The 27,845-nt window shown below is 37.7% G+C and overlaps 1 protein-coding gene across 3 annotated transcripts; it reads right to left on the reverse strand.

Annotated features, from left to right (window-relative positions):
* Positions 1-27,845, reverse strand: PPM1A (protein phosphatase, Mg2+/Mn2+ dependent 1A). 3 transcript variants are annotated; one of them, XM_008637285.2, is made up of 6 exons: positions 27,763-27,837; positions 13,529-14,380; positions 11,680-11,797; positions 6,221-6,329; positions 3,607-3,664; positions 1-1,272 (listed from the first exon to the last, which is right to left on the reverse strand). In XM_008637285.2, the coding sequence occupies exons 2-6, from the start codon at positions 14,360-14,362 to the stop codon at positions 1,243-1,245; spliced, it is 1,149 nt and encodes a 382-aa protein (XP_008635507.1). In that variant the 5' UTR covers positions 14,363-14,380; positions 27,763-27,837; the 3' UTR covers positions 1-1,242. The 3 variants fall into 3 exon arrangements, with proteins under 3 accessions (XP_008635507.1, XP_017594333.1, XP_017594332.1); XM_017738843.1 differs by having other exon boundaries at positions 1,256-1,344; positions 27,763-27,845; XM_017738844.1 differs by lacking the exon at positions 6,221-6,329.

Consider the following 27,845-nt stretch of genomic DNA (forward strand, 5'->3'; position numbering starts at 1 on the left):
AATGTTAAAGATTGTCAGGCTTTGACAAATGTATTTTTATCAAACAGTAGGCAAATTCAAACCAATGCACATCTTCAGTAGGGAAGGGGAAAAAAAAACAAGCAACACCAAAAAGCCTGAAAAAACCCACACTTGTAAAAAATAGGGTAACGGATTAATCCCACATCATCCTCTAGCATATGGCTATATCTTGGGCAATAATCAAAATCCTTCCCATTTTAAAAATGGGCTACCAATTAATAAAAATATTCTTCCACAAGTAAAATATCATTTACAATGGCACTGACATTTTAAAAGGCAGGAAAAAAGGAATTACACATGTATGGGTAAATGTCTTGTTTGTTAAATCAAGCTTTATTGATAAAATGGAATTCAGAGTATTTTTCTTGGAACAGCAGCAGACCCAGCCAATCAGGATTGTAAAAATGCTGCAGACTCCTACTTTATGTAGAAAGTTGCCTTCGTGCTCAGTGATTAGTAGTTTCAGGTAAGGGTTAATGAAAAAAGAGGTGCGAAGAACCAAGGCATTCTAATCCCAAGATTGGTACATGTATGAACAGGATACTATTAATAGGGCATGATTTAACTCCCACTGAACTCAAAATCACAAATCCCTTCAACTCAATGTGAGAGTAGGAGTGCATCCAAGAAAATGATATACGTTTGTTGAAGAATGTGCACTACTCCTAAGTTATTTTTCCATTGCCAAGCAAAATTCACACACTGTAATTTCTGGTAGGTTGCCCACGAGTTCAGCTTTCATATAAACCAAAAAGTTGTCTTTAACAGTTTTGTGCACCTCTTGAGCACCTAGCTGGCTAGGCTGCTGCTCCTTGCAATCCAAAACCACAACATGATTTTAAAAGGGATATATATTGTTGCATCACACAAGCCAAAACATTTCTTCTAACCTTTATAGTGATTTAAAGCAGTTTCATAATTAAATATGAGCATTTTGTACAAAGACAATTGCACTTTACAAAAACAAAATCATACAACATAAATTGCTGGAGTCTGATTTACAACATGAATTTATGGTTTGAAATCACGTTTACAGAAGTCTGTTTTACAAAAAAGATCAGTTCCTGGGCTAGATGTCGTACTGCTGTAGTCATTCTCACCAACACATCATATTCCCTTCTTTAATTAAGGTTGAGGATGGATGTTAAGAAGGGTCACTGAGGTTGGGCTGCACTTTCATTTGCAGGATGAAACGTGAACTCCACAGCTAGATGAGCAGTTTTACCACATATCATCAGTTGAGGCAGAATCCTTAAAGAAAAAAGAAGGAACCCTTTAAAGTCTGGAGTGCCCATCCTTGCAGCAGTTTCTGGATAATCCAGACTGAAAAGGGTAAAGACTTAAATCATTTCAGGAGTCTGTTTTCTCTCCCCTTTCAGACACAGCTTTTAAGAAGTATCTAAACCCCACATACTCTTAATTAATGAAACATTAGAACCAAGAAATTTCAAAATACGACCAAGAGTCTTATCAATCCTGAAAAATAATATCCTAGAAATGTTACTGAAAAGCATTTCCAGAGCCTTTCTAGCTATTTCCTTGAGTAGTTAGAAGCAATACAAAATGGATATACTCAGCTCACAGGTGCGAGAAAAGAGCAGGATGTGCTCATGCCATGTGTTATCACCATTATAATTTTTTGTGTTCTCAGCCCTCCCTCGCTGCATGGGAAGATACAGACATCAACTGACACCCTGTTAAAACTCAGAGCTATTTTATCACTTTAAATTTAAGGTTACAGAAGCGTAGTTTAGGGAACTGAAGGAAGTCGTAATTTTGGATGGTGATAAAACCACAAGGGGGAAAAAAAAAAATATATTACAAATATTGAAAGTAGAGACATGCTGTGCTCCAAATCCTAATTGTATGGCCACACTACTCTGCATTACAACCTATCCAATATCTGAGTGTCCCTAAAATTCATCCCATTTAGGCCCACAGGCAACAGCAGATTTTGTATAACTACCACAAGCCTGAAAAATATTCAGCCAATTCCTGGTTTAACCTGTATTTAATTTTACCAAGTGGTTTTTTAATCCATTTGCCTTCATGTCAGGCCTGTTTCCTTTTCCTTTGCTTAGGCTGCTTTATACTCAGCTTTCTCTACTAGCCTCATCAGGCAGGCTCACAGGTTAACCACAAGCAAGTGAGGCCATGGCTCTGCAGCTGAAGCAACAGCTAAATCAGCAGCACAGGAATCAGAGCAAACTGCTCCTGTGCACCACCTTTAGTGGTTTCAGCATTACCTGCTCCCTTTCTCTAAGCAATTAAGGGCCAGGATGGGCTTTTACAACAGCACATCCTGGTGCTTCCACAGCTGCATCTCCCCATCATTACTGAGACTGCAGGAGGTAGAAATATTATTTCTCTTCAAAAGCACTGCCTTAGTGACTCTCTTGAGAGGAAAGAGGCTAATTAAGTCTCTAGCAATGCCATACATGATAATTTCTTAGCACTGAAGTTCTGCACCCTTCATTCAAACTTGCCCACAGAATCCGTAACAAACCAGAGAGGAACAGTTGGCACGGAGGTGTAGTAAAAAACCACAAACTGAAACTGCCCTTTGCAAAAGTACCACCTCCAGCTTTTCCTTCAAGACCAGAAGTAGCAAAGGAGAGCAATTATATGAAAGAGCAAAATGGTTGTTTCAAGAATGAAGAGTAAAAGCAGCATGAGTAAAAATGCGGGAGCTGCTTGCCAACTATTCCATATGCAAATTTCTGTATTCCAGTCGCCAACATGATTGCAAAGTTTGTGTACTGTACATTTGTAGAACAGCAACATACTACAGAATGTATTTTGGAGGTAAAGCATCCTCTTCCAGCCCCTATTTAGGAATTGTTATGCTAAAAATAGAATGAGGGCTGCCAAATAAACTAGTGCACAGTTGTAAAGCCAATGCACAATCTTTATGTATGTCTGGCTGCATTTCATCCATGTCACATCCAGGCAGGTAAGTAATTTCTGCTGATAGTTAAAGGATCAGTTTAACTGCTCTATGACATGCTGCACTTTCAGTGACAGAATGCTGTTTCTGGTGATCAAACTGCCACTGGAATCATGTTCACTGTTTGGTTGTTCTTCCCCCCATACTGACAGTGGATTTATTTGTCCTCTCTCATCACGGACATATCAGAACCCAAACTGTTCACTTGCTGTAAGATGCTTTATGTTTAAGAATAAAAGTGTTTACACTGTCCATTTGGTAAACTAATATATTCTTAACCCATCTCTTTAACCTTTAGATATCACATTTTTCCTCTTGATGTTTAGGAAAAAATGTCTCCTATAAAGGAGAAAACAACCCCATGACTCTTTCCACCATTTGGCAGCACTTGAAAACCCAAGCAGGATTGAAATAATGAAATTCCAGAGGACAAATTAATCAACCCTACTGGAGTTTCGAGATTATGATCAGCAGAAGGCAGCAGAAAACAATTACAAAACACAATCCAAAGAGCACAACAGTGTTATTCCTTTCTTGGGGGAAGGGGTTTTTAACAAGAACTAGCAGTACCTTTCTTTAAAAACCAGATAAAATAATTGGGGTGGGAGGAAAGATAATGTAAGAGAAAGGATACTTACAGCATCATCATTCCTGTAGGGGTTCAGTCTGTTATACACGGCTTCAATCACACTCCGTCTAGAGCAAAAAAAGAAAAAAAAAACCACAAGACTTTAAGGCTGTGTTCTTCTTTTTTTTCCAAGTCAAATTCCTAATTTTAATTTAAAATGCAAACCTTAGAAGATTCCAAATTTACAGAACCATATTTACCAGAAGTTAGCACTAAGTGTTCTTAAACATTCCATATCCTTTAAAACCTTTAGGCTCAAGACAAACAAGGCTCAGTATCCCTCAGAGTTCAGCAAGAGAAGGGCACAACCTGACAGTCAGGTCTTCACTTAGAAAAAGGGCAGCAGAAAGCTCAGTGAACACTGAATGTCCTGGTCATTTGTGTGCCCAAAAAACACTGCAGTAGTGCCTTATGTATTATGGCACTTCCATAGGGGAACAGTGCTGTGTTATTCTCTGGACACACAAAAATTACATTCTGAAGTACATTTTTGTTAGTGTTACATCTTAAAATGGACTTTTCATGCACAAACATGAAAAAATTAGTTCTAGAACAGTACTCTTCTACAATGACATGTCCAATACTATCCTGCAATTTTTCTCAAAATAAAAAGATTAAAATGCAAATTGCAGTTTTGTGTACTGTATCTTCAGACTGAGATAAATTTTGTCTGGTAAAAAAAATCAAAATATTAATTCAAGCATTTTGACAGTTACCTCCTTTTAAAAAACCCCATGCTTAGCATATTTAAGACAGCTTGAAATTAACTTTCATCTCTGGGACTCTTGACTTTTCTAATACTGATAGAAAATTTATAAGAAATAGATTGATAAAATATTAATACAAAATTTGCAATCAACATGCAAATGACCAACATGATTTTTATTTAATTATTCTAACACAGAGTGAAAAAACTGAGAGTTAAAAAAACTTGAAAACTGATAATAAAAAAACCAAAAACCACAGCCCAATGTGAGGCTGAAGGAAGAAGCTGCCGTTGCCTTTCCCAGTATACAAGGAAAAAACTTTGGAGGGAGAACAGGAAGGAAAGAGGGGAGTAAAAAAAACAGGAATTACAGACTGGACTTTAAATGCAACTTTCTTTCAGATCCCCTTCTGCAGAATCAAGTATGACAAAGTAGCAGACTGTGATACAAAACAAACTTCAAAGAACAACCTTTAAACCGCTGATGAATGCATGCAGAGCAATCACAAAGGAGTGCAAGAGAAGAAAAAAAGCAGATGACAAGCTTTGTAATCATCCTGCAACACTGAAAAGTCAGGAACTACCACGTATAAACATCATAGTGACTCTAGTGAATGATTATAGGGCATGAAAGAAGAGGATGGATTTAAAGCAATAAAATCAAGCAATTACACATAAAGTACATTGCATACATGGATTGGAAAGTTTCCCATATCTTTCAAGAAATAGGTTTCTTTGATTCTAAATACAGGCAAGTTTCTTGGAAATCATTATTTTCCTTCCAAATTGGCAATAGTACTTTAAGTTATACTAACATCCAATTAAATCAGTATTACTCTAAGTCCCTATTCAAACTAGCATCACTAAGACACAAAATCCCACTGAAATCAGTCACTTCAGCATTTCTTCACAACCGTGATGATACTGCTAGCCAAAGATGATTAAGAAAAATCAGTTTGTATGCTGCATTTCATGAGTAACTGACTCACTCGTACTTCAACACTACAGCAACCCATCCTAAATAGATGCTATTGTACATTAAATTGCCATCTCTTCTTTTCCTAGTCAAACAGTTCCTATAGGAACAATACTGTCTTGTAGAAGCCATCTTTACAGTTATCACTTTATAATTTATTCAATTACATGCTTAAAGTCCAGATGTTTTGGTGTAAAATATAAAAATCATACTCTGAAAGGTTAAAAATACTCTGTATCATATGTGGCCAATCCATTTTAACATGGCATAGGCTCATGAAGAATCTTTTGAACCACAAAGGACTCAGTTTGGGGTGCAAAAAAGCTAAGCATGTTGCTTCCTCAAAGACTGAACATTTGAGAAACCACAGAGCATCACCACTGAACTCTTCAAGAACAAAGCCAGCTATATAAAGCTACAAATTTAACTTCCCACTTTTCTTTTTTGATAGACTTCTATCTCGCTTTCAGATTTGTCACAAGCAGAGAGAAACAAAAGCAAATTTTTAAGCAATTACAACATGGCTACAGACAAGAAAAGAAAGCTGCCAAGCAAAACATTTTCTGCATATCACTTCTTGTGGAAGTGTATAACATAGCCAAGTAATAAAGTCAGGGCATTATTTTCACATATTCAAATGTGAACATCCCCCCCGAAACCCCCAGTTAATTACAAAAAACAGACACTCAGGCCACCCTTAAAAACCCCTCATTCCTTCCCAAAACTACGGTTTGACATTTAATTTTCGCAGTGATTCACTGTCAACTCCATTCTTAGGCTTGTCCTTTTCATCCAAAACAACTGAGTAATAAAAATTGGAGAACAGATCATCACCTTTTGTCTTGTGCCCTTCCTCCCTCCCTCCCCCCCACTTTTAAGAGTGGCCTTGCAGTTAAGATGCAGTTTAAATCAAACCCCACATGTACACTGATGTGAACTCACTTGCTTGCCAACTCCCCCCCCGGCGGGAGGTTTGGGATGCTCTCAGTTGCTAACGTACGCATCACGTGGACTAAGTCTGGCACTCCTTCACCCTGCTTCTTTATGATCTCTGGGAATCAGAAGTACTTTTTTTGTAAGTGCAGTCCAAATTTAAATCAAAAAGATTGAAACACTCAGTTTTATAAAAAAGGCAGCTTAACAATTAAAAAAAAATTAAAATTAAAAGCAACAGACCGTACTCAACATGGTAATTGATAACTTTGGTTCCATAAGGAAAAACCTGTAACAGATTTGACACAGATTTACTGCTGTTGACACACTGACTTGGTTTTAGAAATACACAGCTACCTAATAACAGTGGGAAAAGAAATCTTTAATAGCTTTCCTGCTATACATTAGATAGAAGATGTAATATCTTCCCAGTATATGCCCAAGGCACGGGACAGATACTAACATCAGCTTTATTGCTGCAACACATGATTAAATATTATTGTCATCACAGAAAACAAAATATTTTCAAGAAATAAAAGGTTCGACATGTCAAAAGTAATTCCCATGGCTGCATGTGTATTAACCAATACTTGTACCTCACTGCATTACAGCAACATGCAAATTTTAAGAACTATTACACATAAATTAAAAGCCAGGGACATCATCTAATTGACAGTTTCATCCTCAACTCAGGAGATATTTAAATACAGGGCAGAAACTTAAAGCTGATCCACTCCAGCTGCTGGGTGAAGAGAATCTGTGCTGTAGCCATAGCCACGTTTGTCAAGACATTAACTCTTTAACTTTATTCTTAGGCTGGGTTGGTTTGGGGCTTTTTTGTGTTTGCTTTTCTCACTTTTCTCCTCAAGTCAAAAGCACACAATTTTATTGGAATTCAAGACATTTCAGACCATACCGCCCCTGAAGAGTCACTCTTTAAATAGGGATTTTACGAAGTCTAAAGAACAAGAACATTTAAAAAACTGCATCTCATTGATTTCTCTGTAAACATGAGCTCTCAGAAATTACAAAACACATGAATTATTAAGACCTAGTGCTGTTCATCTTCAAATGAATACTGCAACATGCATACAATAATGTGTACATATGTGCACATCTATACAAGCATGTATGTACATGCACACTATTCTTCATGTAATAAAGCCTTTACACAGTTTGAAAGTAGTTGGAATTCATCAGTACCACTTTTGAAAAACACTCAAGTATTTAGATTTTGTCCTAAATTCCAGAAGAACATACCAAGTGTCCATTTTATAATTTGTGAGATAAGGCACATTGAAAGCTTTTTAAACCAACATGTATCCAGTCCTTTTTAGTTAAAAAAAAAAAAAACTAAAAACCCCTAAAAACCAACAATTGTGAATTATTTTTGTGTATGTAATGGTTTTTCAGGGCTGCGTGTGTTTACAAAAACCATCAGCTCTGTTTTGTAGTCAGGCTGTGTAAATTATTTGCAAGGTATAGTGGAAACACTGCCTAGTCCTCAACCAGCATCAAATTCTGCAGCACAAAGCTTTAAGCTGTTTACTTCAAAACCTAAATTTTAAATACATGACACCGCACACCAGAGACACCTCAAAAACTTGCCATTTCCTCAAAATCTACAGCCAAAGTTCATTTTACCAGCTAACATTTAGCAAAGAAATAATCTATGAATCTTAAATCTGAATAAGAAGCCAAGATCTCAGATTTGGTTTGCCAAACTAAAAACCCCTAAAAACCAACAATTGTGAATTATTTTTGTGTATGTAATGGTTTTTCAGGGCTGCGTGTGTTTACAAAAACCATCAGCTCTGTTTTGTAGTCAGGCTGTGTAAATTATTTGCAAGGTATAGTGGAAACACTGCCTAGTCCTCAACCAGCATCAAATTCTGCAGCACAAAGCTTTAAGCTGTTTACTTCAAAACCTAAATTTTAAATACATGACACCGCACACCAGAGACACCTCAAAAACTTGCCATTTCCTCAAAATCTACAGCCAAAGTTCATTTTACCAGCTAACATTTAGCAAAGAAATAATCTATGAATCTTAAATCTGAATAAGAAGCCAAGATCTCAGATTTGGTTTGCCAAGTTCCTTTATTGTGCAATTTTGAACATCTAGAATATGCTACATTATGCTAGTGCTAAAGTTCTGCTGTACAAAAATAAGGAATTTATAGTTGACCTATACTACACAGTTTCACAACCTGTAACTGCAGTACATTTAACATACAGTCTCCACTAAATGAATACATTTATATTTTGATAAAACTATAGATACAGACTGAATGAACACTGAAGACACAACAAATGGAGTCGGTCTGCTAGCTGTGTTTAATTTATTGGAATTATCTTGTTTCAATACACCTTCAACCCTCCCCCCAATCTTTAATTTACTTTTAAACCTTCTACACATTTTCATGGCATTAAGTATTGGAAAAATGTACTTACAACCCTAAAATAAAGGATTCAAAAATGGGAATTCCATACAAAGTTTAAGAAAAAGCCAGAACTTTGTTTTTGTGAAAATTAGGGAAGGAACATATAACAGCTAACTCAAAGTTATTTATCTCTACATCAGTATAAATATTGCAGGGATTATCTATTACGGAATGGTTCTATGTAAAAAAAAATGAGAACAGAAAAAAAAAGCTTAGACAAGTTTCTTTTTAGAGTCAACACATCAATAACACATATTAGTGCAAATAATAGCAACACATTTTGGAATGACTGATTACTTCTACCATGAAGTTCACATGATACTTTAGGAGTAACACTGATTTATTGCAAGTAATGGCACAAGGATGGTTCTCCACACTTGCTGCTTCTTCCATTATTTGTTGCAGCTATGAATCTGGACCACAAACACATCAGGGGAGTCTTAAGTGACATGATAAGTAGAAAAGTTTCTACATTTTTAAAATCCGAATCATCTCTCCTTTTTCAAGATGACCATCATTATTAAATCCTATTCAGTCTTATAATTTGCACTACCTTTTAACAGTATAAAGGTATATTCTGGGCCGAGGGGATAAAAATACAACCAGAAAAAAAAATGCACATTAGAAAGTATCAACTCTCATTACTTGTTGGACTTCACCAAGTACTGAAGTGCATAAAAATACATATGCATTTTGCCCAAGTTTCCATTTTAATGAGTTTTAAATTTAAATTGATATTACAGATTAGTAAGATCATTCTAAAATACTCTTTATATTTTTTTAGTTCCTTCAGCCAAAAATCAGGCTTTTAAAGTTAAGCACTGCCACTCTTACAGTATCCTAAGATAAGAGCAAGATTATTCACTGTAGTGTATGCTGATGCTGCAGCAGTCCTACTCTACTAGTCAATAAGGCATTAACCATTTACTTCAGAAACAATGCACTGGCACAGGAATTAAGTTAAATGTAACAAAGTTATCAATTCCTGTTCTTGAAATTCTGCTTTAGTTCAGGCCTTTCAACTTCCCTCATGTGTAAGTCCTAAAAGGCCAAATGCTGCAAACAGCTGATACAAATCACTGCTAGGTTGAGTAGTGTTTACTACATATTCATTAATTTAAATAATATTTTTGTGCAACAATAGACAAAAGATTGAGGATAACTCTAAAAATTAAGCAAAGACCCTTGAGGGAAAGTACAATATATTTCCTCAAGTTGTTCAGACATCATCCCATTAAATTAGTATTAAAGTGCTTTATAACTACATATGGAATCCTTCTGCCTCTATGCAATTATCACACTTTGCATTTATACAAATAGGAAATTGCAGGAATGAGCAAAGTACCAGCAGCCAAATTCCTTGTATGTACCATAATCACAAGCAGGTCCAGTGTTTAGGCTCTTCCTTTATAAAATTAAGCAGCTGTACAAAAATGCCAGCTTTCCTCCCTGTAATATTCCTGGGGTACAATGAGGCCAGCTGAACACACAGCCTTGGCTTCATCGTATTTTCATATTCTAGGTCACAGGTTTGTCTGAACTCAGACAAAATATCTAAGATAAGAAGGCAGTACTTGCCCAGATAAGGAGAGTTACCACGCTGTGAATCAATGTGTGAATGTACAGCACACTTGTTCTTCACCAAATCTGTGGGTGGGCACTCACACGCCTGGTGCAAACCTGCTCCCCGCTCTGCACGGAGGGAGCCATCTGACACTTCCCTCCTGCAGTGTGACTGCACTAGGATATTCCTGCCACGCTGTCAGGGAGATTCACACCAGCACTGACTGTGCACCAACCTCTCCTCTCAGGCAAGTGTTGAGATTAAAACACAGAAATGTCTGCCTGGGCATTTGTTCGGGGGCAGAACAGATGCAGTTTGTCAAGACCTGGCGAACGAGGCCCTGGAAAAACGTGGTACTTTCTGAAAGAGCACCTATACAGGTTGTAAGTGCTTTAAAAACTGCACATGAATTTGTCTGAGCCCACAATTCCCCTGTAGGCAAGTTCTCTGTGAAATTTCTGGAGCTGCACTGTGTTACCTTCATGCAAGTTAAGGAAGAAAAAAGTGCATAATGTACTCCTCTGACTTACTAATCACTGCTACCATATTTGTGAAGAACTCTGCCTATCGTGCCCTGTGTGCTATTAAGGATTCTTGGAAGTATACACACACATAACTAGACTTGTAACATATAGGAGTCCACTTCAAAAATAGACTTAACCTATGCAAATAATGCATACAGCAGGTCTTAGATTTCAGAAAGAAACTCCAAGCTGTAGTTGGTTTTAAATACAAAAGGCACTATAAATTCAGTTTTAATCAGAAATTATTTGAATCAAATTGATTTGAAATATCCTTTTTATGTGATCCAAAAAGCCCCAGACTTGCAGTTTCAATTTAAAGTTTAAGAACTCCTGGAATACAAATTTAAAGAAAAATTTTTAAGTTACTATCAGAGTAAGAGATGAGTTCCCAGCTTTCGTTTGTCATGAATGCTTAAAGATTAGCTTTGACAAATTTCTGACATACTTTCAAATAAGTAAATATGTAAGCAGGTGCTTAAAGATCACAGTAATCAAGTTGTAATCCTACTATTACTGGATAATAAAATATTACAGCTAACTGATTTGTACTTAACTATAAGGAAAAATGGCACTCAAATTACCATCTTCGCAGACACTTTGCAAGATATTCTGATTATTTCATTTAACTCCATGTGACAGGAACCAGGATTCACTGGTCTGAAGTTAGTGCTGTCAACAGACTCAGGAAGAACACTGAGCACAAATGAATCCTCTGCCATCCTGAATAATTTTCAAGGCTACAGGCTGCTGCACTTTCATAGCAGAACTTTTTCAGGACATATATGAGTGCCTTTTTCAGAGGTACACAGGATGGCCAATGGCACTTGAAGATCTATTAAAAAGCCTGTATGTGTTAAGGGTTTAGTTGTTGGAAGGGGAAAGGGGCCAGGGGTCTGTTTAGAAACAAAGTTACTTATTTTTTTTTAAATGATCCACCTTCTACTCTGCTTTCCAGGTACTTGTCCAACTCTGCCTCTCTTTTCACCGCCTCTGGTGATACCTTTGGTGCATTCGGAAAACAGATCAATATCACACTCATGTTGTCTCGACTTCCCTGGTGGAAAAGAAAAAATTATTTGAGAAATGTATATACACCAGGCTAAACACACATCAAAGCATTTTAAACACAGAAATTCACAAATCATATGGCATCAGAATCCAACTTTCACTATTATGGATTAATATTATCATTAGAACTAATCTCCCTGTACCCCTTACAGAATTCCAGGCCCATTCATTCAGTACAATTCTTAAGTCTCTGTTTTTTCCTCTTTTATGGTGTGAAGACTACATGGAGCCAGTCACAGACAGTCCATTGTCTTCTAAAAACTGACATTAGTAAAGAGTGATGTATAATTACAAAGTTATGTTCCATCTTGTTTTAAGCACCATCCAATCATTTTGGGAAAACAGCCGAATGGGTGAACAAAACCATCACTGCTTAAAAGCACTAAGCAGGAAGGTGCTGAATTCAGACAGTGCTTCCACCTAAAATCACAGCTATTAGTTTTTTTCTTCCCCTTTTCATTTAAAACAAGAAAAGTTACAAGTGAGAGAATTTGTTAGAAGACCAGTTGTAAAGTACCCAAGTCTATGCAAAAAATGTTAACATTTAAAACTCCAACTAAAGAGAACCCCAATACCTGAATATGTTAAAATACAAACACATTCTGCTTATGCAGAGTAACTGTTTGGTCTACTTTCAATACTCCTGTGCTTTGGCCTACAAACATGCATCCACAGGCTTAAATTTTAACACTAATTAAATCCACTGATGTCAGCGAGATCAAGAACAAACCAGTGGGCAAAACAAGAGTATATGTGTGTATGGGGAGGTGCTGACAGTTGGCTCCTGCAAAGCTTAAAGCATCCACAAGCCACTGCTCCTTTCCACTTATTTGTTTTTAGGATTATCCAACAAAAATAGTAAACAAAAATATAACCATTATCAATCTGCCAAGGTGATGGAAAGCAATTACAATTTTCCAGATGGGAAACAATGATCCTGTTAGCCATGTGGGAAGAGCAAGGATGTTGTCTTGTTTCTTTAGAAAAAAGTTGGCTTTTTTACACTATGACTTCCAGTTTGCCTTTTCAAAATAAGTATCAAGCTATGAAACTCAGTAACTGCATCACATTGCAACTTATTATTACAAAGTAGAAGTTAATGCAGACAAAGTTACATAGTTTTGTTAAACCAAATAGCCTCATCTTCTTCTACTTAAGCTGGTTTCAGAGCTGTTATCACACAATAGTGAATAAGAAATACAGTAATTAAACCAAAATAAAAACGTAGGAAGCCAGGTCTTCAAAATATGAAGTCAAGGTTCATTGATTCTACATTTATCTTGGTGTAAATGTGACAGTAATGTTACCACTATGTGCCCAAGAAAGCAGGGGAAGATTAGGAAGGGGAAATACTCTCTAGCCTGATTAAGTCTTAGGAGTTAAGGTTTTCTAAAGTATGTTATGAAACAGAAAAGGGTAGTTAGTGTCTTTAGCTCGCCCAAAAATTCCCATCAGCTTCTAGTTTTCCACTGATCACAATGTATCTGTACATGATTATAAACTCTTAATTAACCAAACCACACAGATAAACATTGTTTCTGTTGTGTGTTTGTTCCCCTTCTATCACCACTTTTGTGGGAAACACGGTCATCACTGTCAAAGTCATGTTACCATAAACCATGGGATACTTAGAGACTGGAATCAAACTTATTATTAACGTCTTCATAAACTTCAAATAGTGAAAACACAGTAAACTCCTTCTCTCAAGTCTGGCTACCTTGTACAAGCAGGTGTCAACTATCTCATTGCAAACTTTCTCAAGGTCATCAGTGACTTCAAGTCTGGATCTTACAAAGTCACACAGCTCTTCATTTCCCATAACATCCCAGATACCATCGCAAGCCAGGATGATGAACTGATCATCTTCTTCTGATCTCTCAATTTCATAAACTTCAGGCTCGGGTGAGACCAGCTGTTCTGTGGGACCTTTCCCATGGACACATTTGTAATCAAAGTCCCCAAGTGCCCTTGAAACAGCAAGGGAGCCATTCACACGCTGAATCATTACGGAGCCACCTGCATTCTGTATACGCTCCTTCTCCAGTGGATTACTTGGTTTGTGATCCTGTGTGAAGAAGTGAACCTTCCTGTTTCGACAGAGCAAACCTCTCGAGTCTCCACAGTTGATGAAGTACGTGTGTTGGGGAGAAATCATGACACCCACAGCTGTTGACCCACTTCTATCTGCGCCATGCTTCTTCTCGGAGATGACTCTCATGTGTTCATCAATTTGCAGAAAACCTGTTCTGATGCCGCTCTTTACACTTTCCACAGATGGTGGCCCATCTGGCCCTTTAAAATCCTGGTTGCTTGTGATGTGATCTAATAAATGCTCACAGCAGTACTTGGCAACCTGTGATCCAGCGTGCCCATCATAGACAGCAAAAAACGACCACCCATCAAGTCCATTTGGCAAACCAATCACAGCCGTGTGTGCATCCTCCATTTCCACGCGCCAGCCTTGCATACTGCTCAGACCGTAACGCAGCCCATTCCCCTGCCCCTGGGCATTATGCTTCTCCATCTTTGGCTTGTCTAAAAATGCTCCCATGATGATTTTCCTTCAGTTCTACAAAGGAAAAAAACAAAAGGGTTATTACGATATTTCTTAAACATCTCATTTAAAAATCCTGTATAATGGCACAAGTAATGTTAAGATGACCAAAATACACAGCTATAAAGCTGGTTTTTCTGTGTCTCCAGTCAAATTTGCATTGCTTTCATCTAATTTAAACAAGGACACTACTACTAGCTCAACTGCACTTTTCATATTTTTGTATTTTCAGCTGTTTTACTTGAAAAATTTATATTCACTGTCATTCATGGTTCTGACAAAAGCCTCTAATGGAACTATGTAGAAACCACTTTCAAAGAGGACTTGTTAACTGGCACACATCTGAATGGATGTTCCCTGCAACTACTGAGCCATGAAAGAGTTCAATGTTTCCAGGACAGTGGCATTCCCTAGATCCCTACCTGCTGGACACAATTTCTTGCTAACACTGCTTTTCTGGTAGTCAAGGGGAAATGAAAGCAAACTGATTAGGTTTTCTTTCAGGAAGGGAGTTTCAGGGTTTTTTGGGTTTGGTTGTTATTTGTTGTTTTTTTAAACAGATAAATTATCTGAATGACCAAGAGGATGCCAGAGTCTGCATAAAGGAAAAAACAACGCTGGATTAACTAGGAGCAGGACTGGAAAGGAACAGAGCAGCTGTCCCTTTAGGCAGCAGTAAGCCATTAGTTTGGCTCAGCCATCTTGTAAAAGCTCATCCTTAAATTTTCGGTTAAATTACACAGCAGCTTCTCAGATGTCTGTGCTGCAGATTTACTTAAAACCCTCATGTATTCATGCCTCACTAAAAGATAACTGCCCCTGACAAGTCTGAGGAAATCTGTTTGGAAATAAAATCACAGCACTGTAAATTCCTGTGTGAATTGAGATTAAAGCCAGACCCATACACTGCACACCCTCTCCTCCTTCATCTCCTCCTTGGGATGTGATGCAGCAAATATTCATGCTTAAGAGAATAAGAGTTATATTTGCAGGCAGTGTAAACTGACTGGTTTATCTTCATGGTTTTCACACCCTAACCATCCAACCCACCCTTCTAATCCACATCAGTTTATTTGTGCATTCATTATTAAAAAATCATACAAAATAGGTCACACATTTTACATACTTGCAAATTATGCCTTGAGAAGCATCAAAGAGTCTGCAAATCACTGTTATACAATACAAGGTAATGGAACAAAACTATGAGCTTTTCTATTTGAAGACTGTGGACAAAAACTAGCTGTGAAAAGCACCTCAGAAACAGACTTTACCTGAGGCCCCAACTAACAGCTGCACTAGCAGAAAAACAGTACATCAGGGGTTCTAGGAATGTTTAACGTGACCATGGAATGTATTTAACCAGTTTTCTAAGTGACAACATCACATTTTTACAACATGCTTTTATTGCAATACAGCATCAGCCGTTAGTGACACCATATATCCAACAAAGCTCTTCACACTGTCTCTTCCAGCCACTATCAACCTTTCTAAAACATCTGTGTTAGAATAAACAGTCAAGAAATGTTTATATTTGATCTCATCACAACAGTGATTCAAATGTGAGGCACGGGGACTGGTTATGCACTCCCTAGCTCACATGCTTTGTTAACAAAAACAAAACACATACTTCAGCTGTATGGGGATGGCAGCAGCAATTCACCTCTGCTTCCTCTCACCCCAAACCCAGCTCTGGAGCTCTGTCTCTTCTCAAGTGAACACAAAATATTGATGCCCAAGCAAGCTGTAACTAACCAACGAAACAGAGTGTGCACAGTGTGTGTCTTGTGTCCCAAACACATGTAGGAGGTTCACATTACTGAAGTTGCTAGGAAAAAAATATGACTTAAGACTTTTTTATTTTCACATGCCACTCTGATGAAGTCAGAGTGATCAAAATAATTACAGAATGCTGCTATAAATCATATGGGGAATTATTTTCCTGAATAATACTTTTTATTCATTCTATGATAGCAGCAGAGTTGAACACTGAATGTTCTTTTTGTTGAGGAGATTATTAAACAGAAGGCAGATATTCAACTTTTTCACCTTAATTTAGAGCTCAAAAAGCAGAAACTTCCCCAGCAAATATATTTTTGTGAGGTATTTGACATTATTGCTGTGTTTAAAACAAAACAGAAAAATATTAAGAACAGGATACAGTTACAGTGACCACAAACACTGTTGAAACATGAACTAAAAAGGGCCATTTTTCTTCTAATCTCTCACCTTACTATGTACACAACATTCAGAGTTGTGCTTTGTAAACTGTTCGTCCTGCTCAGTAGTTTATCATGTAAATTAGAAATACATACAGTTTGTGTGAAGTTCTAACAACAACTACAGAACTGCTAGCACACCTCCAAAGTTAATAAATCACTCTCCATTTAAATACCAAACTGCCTTATCCCTCTCCAGAAGGCAACCTGAAAGCTGGTGGTCCTTTAAGCTAAGATTTGTATGTGACATGTTGACTCAGGATTCTTCAGGGGTAAGAGTTGCCCACCGTGGATGTGAATACAGCTGGGCAGAAGGAAAACCACAATGTGGTCATGGAACAACTCCCTCAGAAATTGCCCACAGCCCACAGCATGAAGTGATCACCCTCTGAAAACTGCAATAACAGACTGCAGTTGTTCTCCTGCCACACTCCAGCTAACCAGACTTCCACCAAAACAGCAGTATAAACCTGTAGGAGAATAGGCCCGGTTTACAAAATCCTCACTTTATCTGCAAAAAAAGCATCGTTTACTTGTAGATAGGATGAATGTGCCAGACATTTAGGTTTTTCCAGAATTTCAATTCTCATTCAGAAAAACTTCAGTTAAAACTGACCAATCTCTGAATTCTGATGAATTGGAGACTACCTGCTACTTCTCCCCCCATACCCTTTGTCTTATATTACAATGTAAGATGTAACCGTAAGTATGTGTTCTATCACCAGCTGCTAAAACCAGGTGGGGCAGTGTTCTTTATCTCTTCCCTGACACATCCCTGATAACTCCCTCCGGAAGGGTATCTTCTGTTAATGGACCATCAAGCCTTACTGCATGACTCATAAAATTACATCATCCCATTGTGAGATGCCCTGCCCAGGGGGAGGAAACAAGCATTCCTACCTGGATATAATCTGAGGTTTGGAACTCCACAGTAAGCCCTTACCTACTGGATTCCCAGAGGACGACAGCTACATAATCACCACTGGACCTTCAGAGGAACACCAGACCCTTCTACAGGGTCAGCTCTTTGACAGAACCATTTCTATCACTTCAAAGAGGGTGCAGCCACCCCTTAATGGGACTGTGACTGCCACCACCCTGCCCGGCAGGGTGTCAGGTCCTATCCTGACTCTGTCAGGTTAAGCCAGTGCTTCTGTATTATTGCCTTGTTATATATACTAGTAAAGAACTGTTATTCCTATTTCTTATATCTTTGTCTGAAAGCCCCTTAATTTCAAAATTATAATAATTTGGAGAGAAGGGGGTTACATTTTCCATTCCAAGGGAGGCTCCTGCCTTCCTTAGCGGACACTTGTCTTTCAAACCAAGACACCCTTATGTGTAGTTAAAACCTGAAGAATTTAAAGTCTTAGCTATTAATAAAAATATCTTGGTTTTACAAGAAGGGATGGACACAAACAGAGAAATGCTGACGTAAGAAAGCCAAGCCTCCTTCCTACTAAAAATACCTTTTAGACCTGTTTTTGAGTCCGTATCTACGGAATCATCTTCCACAGACCAGTGTCTACCTAAATTATGAGCACATTTGTCATTCTTTGATGAGGTGCTTTGTGCACTACAGTGATTGAGTTGGATGACACCTTCGGTTAGCATATAACTCTGTATGCAAATCTGATTAACCTATAGCAGTGCAACTGCCCAAATTACAGCACGACTTCGTTATGTAAAAACACAGACCCAGAACAGACTGCATGCAATGTGTGCAATACATAAAACAGATCCTGAACATGGCTTAACTCAGCCTCTCTTTATGTCTTTAGTAATCTTTCTTAACAGGAGACCTCATTTTATGACCTTTATTCTCCACATAATTTTACTATCTTAACCCAGTCACACATTTCTACAATCATCTCAGAAAACTGCAGTCTCAAGGCAGGAGACAGAACCAGTCCTCTGCTTTGAAAGCCTCAACTTTTGGGATGCTTCAGTGATGCACATATGTACTGAAGGAGACAGACATTCTCTCTCTTCCTATTAAAGGCAAAGTAAGAGAAAAGGCCCTTCAATCATTAAATTTAGTGGCAAACATACACCATCCACTGTTTTTTTTTTTCTTAGAGAAGTACCATTCTGAACAGTACTGTAAGGGTGGTGCCTTGTAAAAAGATCAGAGGTACAACATTTTCTTCAGAAATGGTGACTCTCACACATCATCTGATGCTACAACTGCACAGCAATCAGCCAAGGAAACTTCAATTTTAATCTAAGATGATTCTTGGATCACCACTTCCGTATCAGTGACTTCCATTAGTTTTAGGTCCTAAAAGAGAAGAGCTTTCTGCAACCAAAGTTTCTGGATTTTGGCTCTTAAAAACAGAGAGGCATCTGAAGAAAACTAGATGTGAAAATGGACCCCTGTGAACAGAAATGAACATGCAGGGGATGCATCTCTGCATCTACAAGTGCATTTTAACCATGATTTCTGAAGCACTGATTTTGTGGAGGTCCAACTGAAGGACAGCCTCTCCAGCAAGTGCACAGAAAACTCAAGTTGTGGTTTGCAGATGGAAAAGTAAGAATACTGTACAGGGCCTAGAAAAATCAACACAAATAACAAGATCTTGGATAAAACACAAGAGTGCCAAAATTCAAAGGACTGCAGCATTAGAAACAAAACTGAAATAAAGAATGGAGCATGCCAAAGAGTCAGTAGCTAAAGTCCTTGAAAGTAGATGCAACTGCAGAACAGAGTGGCAAAGAAAAGGAGGGTAATTAGTATACCAGGCCATGGACAACCATGGACAACCACAGATACATCACTGGAATGCATGAAATCTCTTTGCCCCTTCATTTGTTCCTCAAATTGTGCTATCCAGGCAGCACAACTGTAATGCTTTCTGCTATACAGGAAAATAAATTTTACTGTTTTGCTATTTGCTTGTTCATTTGCCACAAGGTTCAAGCGAAGATAAGCCCTAAATTGTTCACAAAGGACAGTTAATGCAATTCCACATAACCCTACAGAAACACAAATTCATTTTTCCAAGGAATTTGGACAAAGATCTGATCGTTTTGTCCAAGAAAACTAACCACCCCCATCTGAAACTTTCAGTTGAACAATATGTAAATTAATAATCCTTTATAAACAATGTTCAAGTTGTATTCCTTCCACTAGGATAAGCTGCTTATATGAACAACACTGAAGTCACAGGCACTTGTTCTAACTAAGCTGAGAAATATTGCCACACTCCAATTTCCTTGAACAATTCTCAGTGACATTACACCCTGTGTGCTGTAATGAGGACCATACAGAAAGATTACAACCTTTACTTGAACTACAGGACACAAAGCAAGTCACCAAATTATACAGACTGCTACTGACTAGAAAAAGGGCATTTATTCACTTCAACTCCAGCCCGATCCGCAGTACTTTTCCCTCTGCCTTAAGCAGGCTGGATGAAGTAGCCAGACAGCATGTAATTGTGCAAACGTGGAAACATTTTCAGAAGTTACAGCCTGCTGAATGAAAAACTGACAGTACATACTGGATGCCCCAAATCAATTAATTTCAACAAACAACATGTCAGAGAAAAATGAGGAGACACAATTACACCACAGTCATGGGCTGAATGAAGTCATGAAAAAGCCTCCTGCCAGTGAAACGATTTAAAAACTATTGGAGGCTATATGATTGAGTTCTGGCACTCACGGTTTGAAACATCAATAAAACACTAAAAAATTACAGTTGATGTTTCTGGATATGTACTTTCAGACACAGGAACACATGGCCTGTATTTATGAAAAAGAACTATTTATGAAAAAGAAGTAAAAGAAATAAAATACAGACGTGGGACTATTTCAATAAACAGACTAACACACCATTTCCCCACCAGAACATTTGCTTCTTGAGGATGCAGCTGTAGTCTGTGTTACGTTTCAGTAGACAACTGCAAAAGGAAGATCATAAGAAACTACCCATAGGGGTAAGAAAATTTCTAATAACATTAAGAACTTTTGGTTTAGGAGAGATGTAGCAGGTATGGCTTGTGGCAGACAAAAAAACCTCAGAAAACAAAAAACCCAGAGGAAGCAAGTTAATAACTCTGTGTGTATGAGGGAAAGTATGAACTGTTCCAAACTTCCTCAACTTACCCTCCCTCTCTCCCACTAATTAATATGCAACAGTGATGGCTATTACAACTTCACAGCACAGGAGAAAATACTAAATCACTGCACCTCTGATACAAACACCTATGAGCTCTGACCTCTTAGTAGCTGGTCCACAGGCACTGCCATTTCACTGATCTAAGTTGTTTGGAGAGTTGTTTTTTTTTTTTAAACATAACTTCTACTTAAAATCCCTTCTCCCTGCTAGGAGCTGACAGCCTTTCCAAATGCCTCCCTGTACTAAGCAGCAAAATATTTTATCCCACGTGGTGTGTATAGCAGGGCAGGTAGGATTTAGGAGAGGATTATTAAAGCCTTCTGGAACACAGAAGGTAACCATTTCTAAGTTAACACCCTCCCTCCAACAACATGTTTCAGCTTCTTCTTAAAACATTATTTTCTGCTCCTACCTACCTTTCCTGCAGACAACTAAACCTGTTCCAAGGTTAAATGAGAAGCTTCTCAGTATGAGTGTATTTTGGCTGAGGTTCAAGCTCTCTCCAGCAGAGACATGTGTAATCTGATTTTTGCAAAAGGAAGCCCTGGACACTGAAAAAGATAATTCACCTGGAACAAACTGTTCCTTCAGAAGTTTGAAAGATGGTGATGTAGCTTCAAGAATTCTTTATGGGGTTAATTTTGCAATATGGTCTGTTATGGAAGAAACTAAGTTCTTTCCAGAATCACCAAGACTGCTGCTGGGAATGAAAAATCACTACACTGATTCTGAGAGGAGATACAACTTGCATCCACAAGTGACAGTCACTCATCAGGATCCTAACATGACTGGCACCCTCAGAACATGATTAAGCGAGTTTTTATTGGCCAAGACAGAATTCTTGCTTCTTTCTAAATATCTGTACTACAAGTTAGAAGTGGGAAAGCGTAAGAGAAAAAAACACAGCAGCATCAAAATATGAGCAGCCCAATCGCTATGAAAAACTATGTAGACAACCAAAATGGCACTAACAAGAACTATGAAAATCAATGAGATAGCTCTGCATAAATTCATGTGCTGCTGTCTGAACAGTGTGAGAATGAAAACACCAAGGTCCTTGCTTGAAAGCATTAATAAGCAGAAAACATGCCCATGCTGGTGCTAAGTTCAGAATAACTTTCTGATTATACTTCATTTTCCAAAACTTTCTTACTTAGAAGTGTTGGAATATAAACAAAAGACACCCATTTTAGACACAAAGCTTAGACAACTGCTTTGTTAACAGCGCAGAAATTCCTGCAGGCTCCAGCCAAAATTCAGAGCCCCCTTGAAGCAACTGTAAAAAAGAACCGGAAGATCCAAGGAAGCTGCAGTCTGTGTAGACAGAATTTTGGAGAAAGAAAGGCCTTGCTTCAGTTTATATATCAATGACATGCAGTAAGATTCAATTTTTTTAAAAGAGCAAGGCAAGCAAGTGAATTTAAGGATTCCAAGCAAGCTGCTCATGACAGGAGTACACCCTGCTACACAGCCATTCCAACAGAACTACATACAGCAATACGTTCACCACAAAGAAAACAAGGGTGGAAAGGAAACAGAAAGAGACAACCCAGAAGAATGGAATTATAGTAAGTCATAGAAGTTGAATTACAATTTTTTCCAGTATTTGTAATACCATGAGTGCTCTGCCACTGCCATTTCTCATCATAATAGATCATTACCCCACTTCTAAACATTGTGGACCTAACTGAAAACTCCTACTTGAGTACGAGCCACTTACAGTGCAAGAATTGAACAAATCTGAACAGATCAAATATTTCAAATAATAGCTAAAACCTCCCTTTTCTCTAAATTTCTTCTTTTTTTTCTCTCTCATCTACAGCTTGAAGCCTCAATATCTTCGTACACTGTCAGTTTTACCAGCCAAACAATACCTAGCACAAAAAAAGATTCACAGAAGAATGTTTTCTTTAAAGGAAGGCTCACATCATTCCACTGCCATTTCTGCGTCAAAGGAAAAAACCAAACAAAAAGCATTTACTTTATCTATCAAGTTCAACTAAACATATTCAGAAAAATCAAGACAGAATTGGAGTCCTAGGCCATCCTGCCCCCATCCAAAAGAGTGAAGATATGGGGTAAAGAGCCTCTAGACTAGAATGGCTTTTGTCCAGGATTGTTCTGCTTGTTCAAATGCAACTGGAGCGAAGTCAAGCTACTGCTGCAATTTGTCAGTGTTTTAGCTAAGTGTTAAAATAAACCAAGAAAAAGATGCTCCATGGAAAAAGGTCCTGATGGGATTATTCACTGAGATTTCAAAAACAAAGGGAGGCTCGAATAAGAATAATTTAAAAAACAACAAAGCAGCAAATGCATTAACTGAACTATTCCTGAAATATGGGGAAAAAATTACATTCACACAGTTCAGGAAACTGCCACTTTTTTTACAGTTGATATTGTTTGTTGCCTGTGGTAATGTGTACAAATTCTTACAGAACCCCACCATCCCTCTGTTGTATTGTTTCACTGATAACTTCACCGCAAACATCTTAAAAATTTAGTTAATATGGTCCTATACAATTCAAGAAAACTGAACACATGGAATCATCCCTCTATCTGATCTTCTATTTTTCCTCTTTGTACTTCTAGTTGCTCACCAACTTATTATTTAAAGCTTTCAAACTTCAGATTTTCCTAACTCCTACAAGAAGCATCAGCCAACTGTTTATGGTTTGTCTTATGAGCAATTTATTTTATCAATACGGCAGAATGACACCCAAGTGAAAATAAAGTTTATACAGATAGAGCTTGGGAGTAAAATAAAAATAAACTATTTAGAGAAAACACAACCGGTATGTGTGTGCCCAGTAATTAGAAGATGATGTTTGCATGAAGGCCCCAAAACTTCCTGTTTAGTCAAGCACTCAATATTATGAAATAATACACAAGTAATTTCCCAGACCCTTCACTTTACATGAAAACATTTGTGGGGTTCTAATCTCAGCAACATTAACGCTATTCTGGTGAGGATATAGGAAAAGTAGCATACAGGATAGACTTGAAACCTGATGACTATACCTGGGAATAAAATGGCAATAAAATAGGAAATGTTCTGAAGTTACAGCTATAACCTGGCTTTGCTTGCAAGGAAATGACATCAAAACTATGCCAGAAGCACATTAAGACCTGGAAGTCAAATCCTCAATGCTTAGGAAAAGCTGGAGTTTGTTCATTTGTATACACACAGAGATTTTATTTACAAAACTATTTTGCCCTCACGTCCCCAGCATTCCTATCTCATTAGAAGATCAAGGACAGAGGATGACTGCTGCAATAAAGCAGATTTTTTGCCCAAGACTACATAAAAATACAAAAAAGAAACCAATGGAAAAAACAACCCTATTGTTTTTAGCCTTTTATGCAGACAGAAACTTTCAGGACAGAAGGCTTTCCTCTGAGGGGCACACTGATTGCCAAGTTCGCTTCTATCACTACCAGCAGAGAGGTGATTTGCCCATGATAAACAAGGCAGTAAAGGTGCTCCCCTCAGTCCAAACCAGAGTTCATGACAGCTCTAAACATTCTGGTCACTCAATGAGGACATTGTTGAATTCACCTGTTCTTCAAAAATCAAAGCAGTGCTAATGCCAGCATTTCCTAAGCTTATGGGGCCTTGATCTGCAGCCTCAGAATGGCTCATTACAGAGTGGCAGCAGTTGATTTTTAACAAGGGTCTGTCCAAATACTTACTGTAATTGACTGAGGGAACCAGAAAATTATTTACTGACAGCAACTGATTTTTCTTCATTAAATTTTCCTACAATTTAATGCTAGCTGCTTAACCGCCCACATTTTTCCACATTCTGTAGTCCTTTCCAAAGACTGGGTTTTACTTAACAGCTGGAGAATTCCTTAAACTCATCTCCAAACACAAAGAGCTCAGGCACAGTTTACACAGTTCTCGTGGCTACTGCATTTTAGTTATTTCTACGTAAAAATACCACAGAACTTAATGGACGAATAGCTATGATATACCGTCAAGAAGCATACAGGCTACCATTTGAATTTCAGATCACAAGGACAGTTGGCAGTAAAAATGAACTGCACACACAGATACATAAAATCCTTCAAGTTACAGCTGAGACCCAAACATGAGAGCACATTTCATCCTCTAGGTCACAATCCAGCAAGGCACTTAAGCATGAGAGCAACATCACACATCTGAGTAGTCCCACATAATTCAGCACACGGTGTATCACCATAAGCACGTTGAAGTGCTTTGCTTTATTTAAACTGCAGCTATCAAAATACAAGCCATGTTACACTTGTGTTTGTTTGGTTTGCAAATTATTATCTTGGAAGACTTTAGAGACCTTTTTATCTACTAAAATATTCTTACTTTAAATGAGAACTAATCTGTTAGCAACGAGGAGGCAAATGTACTTTTCCCTCTCTGTGTAAACTGCTTTTCTCTACATTTCAATATTGAAACATGGTTAGCCAGTTTTGCTTTTTCCTTTGTAGCACTCTTAGATGCTCTTTTGGTATACATAGATATATACTGCTATAAAGTTTACACTCTAAACAGTAGAAGTGTACTTCATTGGAACTGTCAGTGAAAGAAGTTTTTGTTCTGTTGTTTTAGTCACATATAAACACCTTTTGAGAAGAGCTGTTAAAAAAATCTGAGCGACTGTTTCATATAGTTATAAACACACTTTGTTCTGTAGAGTCCAATAGGCAGCTGAAATAGCCATTAGTGAATTGTACTGGTATTTGTGTTTAAACACAAACCAAATAAATAAGAAAACAGATAACAACTTGACAGAAATCTGTAACTTAGTTTGTGGTTTAACACAGAGCAGAGTTAGCAGACAACTACAGAGAAGCAGACCTTGCAGCAGTGGTTTAACACCAGTAACACACAGTGGTTACCGCCTCTACCCAGGAACAAAAATCAGCCTATTCGCTCCCATGGAATCACACTTGCTTACTCCTCCTGCCCTGATTACAATTCCCTTGGTCTAAACATTCCTCCCAGTCTTAAGAGTCAAGTGATTTACTCTAGAAATATTAAATCTTAATAAATGCTAAATTGTTCCTTCACAGACAGAGAGCAACATAAAGAAGCTACGAGTAGAAAGCATTATCTCCACCACGATCTGCACCACATCATGGCTCAAATACATGAATCCTCCTTAAAAAACATTTTTTAGCTCTGGTGAATGGAATGTACATAAAATGCCATAAAATGTACATCTATGCACATTCCCTGGATCTTCTAAATATCCTAACAACATTGTCATTTTTTCAGGATTTACATATTGTATACACAGACATGATACTTTGCATTTGCCATTCATTCAACGAAGAGGATTGTAGTTAAGCATGTGTAAATGTTACAGAAGTTTATTCCTTATCCTAGTATTCTAAACTGAAATTTGGATCATGTGATTAAAACTACAGAGACCAGTAAGAGTTTGGCAACCAAGTATTATCCAAAAAGAGATAAATTTCTAAAAGAACAAATGAGATTACAAGTTGTGTCATTTGGAAAGAAACAGATGATACAATTTTTTCTAAAAAAAGTAAAAAGTATGATTTATGAGAAAAGAGGAGCAAAAATTACAAAGGTCCACATGAAATAGTAAGAACAAATGCATTTTGGCTCAGGTTTAGCTATGATAAACCACTAATGTCTTAACTTCAAACATTACTACTACTCAAGTCTTTAAAATGTCTCCGGTTAGCACAGGCAAAATGAAAACAGTTATTTTACAGTACTTTCCATTCTAAAAGTTGTTTATTTATTAGCATAGCCTGCATCATTCCATCACTTAATTGCAATGCTGTTCTGCCTAGCCAATTACATAAGTATTTTGTACATCAGAATAGACCTGGAACATGTGAAAATTAAGCCTATAGAAATGCCAATATTTTAGCAAGAAATATGCTATTCTTAAATTACTTATATTTAGGTCATTTTGTGAAAGCAGCTGCTTTATATTCCCTAGTTCCACTAAAAAGGAAAAGTGCAATAAGATCTCTTATTGACAGCTGCATTCAAAAACATACCAGTTACATAAGTTTGCAAATTATACTGTGCCAGAGTTAAATATCTAAGCATTTTAACGACAGTTCTCAAAATGCAATCTCAGCAAGAATGACTCAACTCCACCGCATAAGTTGCACTCCAGATAAGAAGCAACCAGCTCGATTTTATAGGAAAAAAAAAAACTTTTTAGTATTCTGTTTTAATTCAAATTGCTCTGAGTTCTGCTTGTTTGGACCTGCAAGCTTCACCAGTCATTTGGCACTTCCATCTCCCTTCGCTTTCAACAAAAGTATCCCAAGCATACCTATAGACAGTTAAGGAAATACTTGGAAAACAAGTATAGTTTTGTACTGTACTTCGACAGGAGAGATTGACCTGACAATCATCAAGCAGAGGACTAAACTGTAATCCAGAGCTAGGCCTTGCCTGTATATGACAAAAACACGGCTATGCTGGAAGAGAGTGAGAGGACAGACAAACTCTCCCCACGGTTATCTGAGGAGTTTATCAGAGAGCTCTGTGAGGAAAACATTAATAACTGGCATGATGCATCAGCAACTCTTCTAGCCCAGTCTCATATACAAAAGGGAGACCCAGCAAGGCCTGGGAGTGAGAACTTTAGGAGCAGCTAATGCTGGTGCACTGATCCAAGCTGCAGTCCTTTAACACCTTCCCTTTGAATGCTACTGTGATTGGATAGGTAAACTGTAAAACTTACCTGGCTCACGTTTTCTCTGATGTTATTCATAGAAGAAACCATGAATAGCACCAGAAGGGAAGCTATCAGAGAAGAAATGTGGCTAGAAATTGCAAAATTCTTGGTCATTTGGCAACTCATTTAGGGTGCTGAGTAACAGTAGCCATCCAGCCTTAATTCCACCAGTACTTCACAAAACCTGCTTCAGCCACCTAATCACTGAAACAGCTCAGGAAAGTGCTACAAGGGCTCATATTTGGAAATTAATTTCCTAGAATCACAAGAGTTAGAAATTCTACTTTATAAATTGATTCAGCTCACTTGATGCTAAATATCACAATCTAAAGAAAACATATCACCTACCTTCTTTCCAGCTACTGCTCTTGTGATCTAAAACTGTCTCCTGCTTAAAAAAAATAAAAATAAAAAATTCCTTTGGATGACAT

The sequence above is a fragment of the Corvus brachyrhynchos genome, unplaced genomic scaffold, assembly GCF_000691975.1.
Source record: "Corvus brachyrhynchos isolate BGI_N302 unplaced genomic scaffold, ASM69197v1 scaffold245, whole genome shotgun sequence".
Taxonomy (NCBI): domain Eukaryota; kingdom Metazoa; phylum Chordata; class Aves; order Passeriformes; family Corvidae; genus Corvus; species Corvus brachyrhynchos.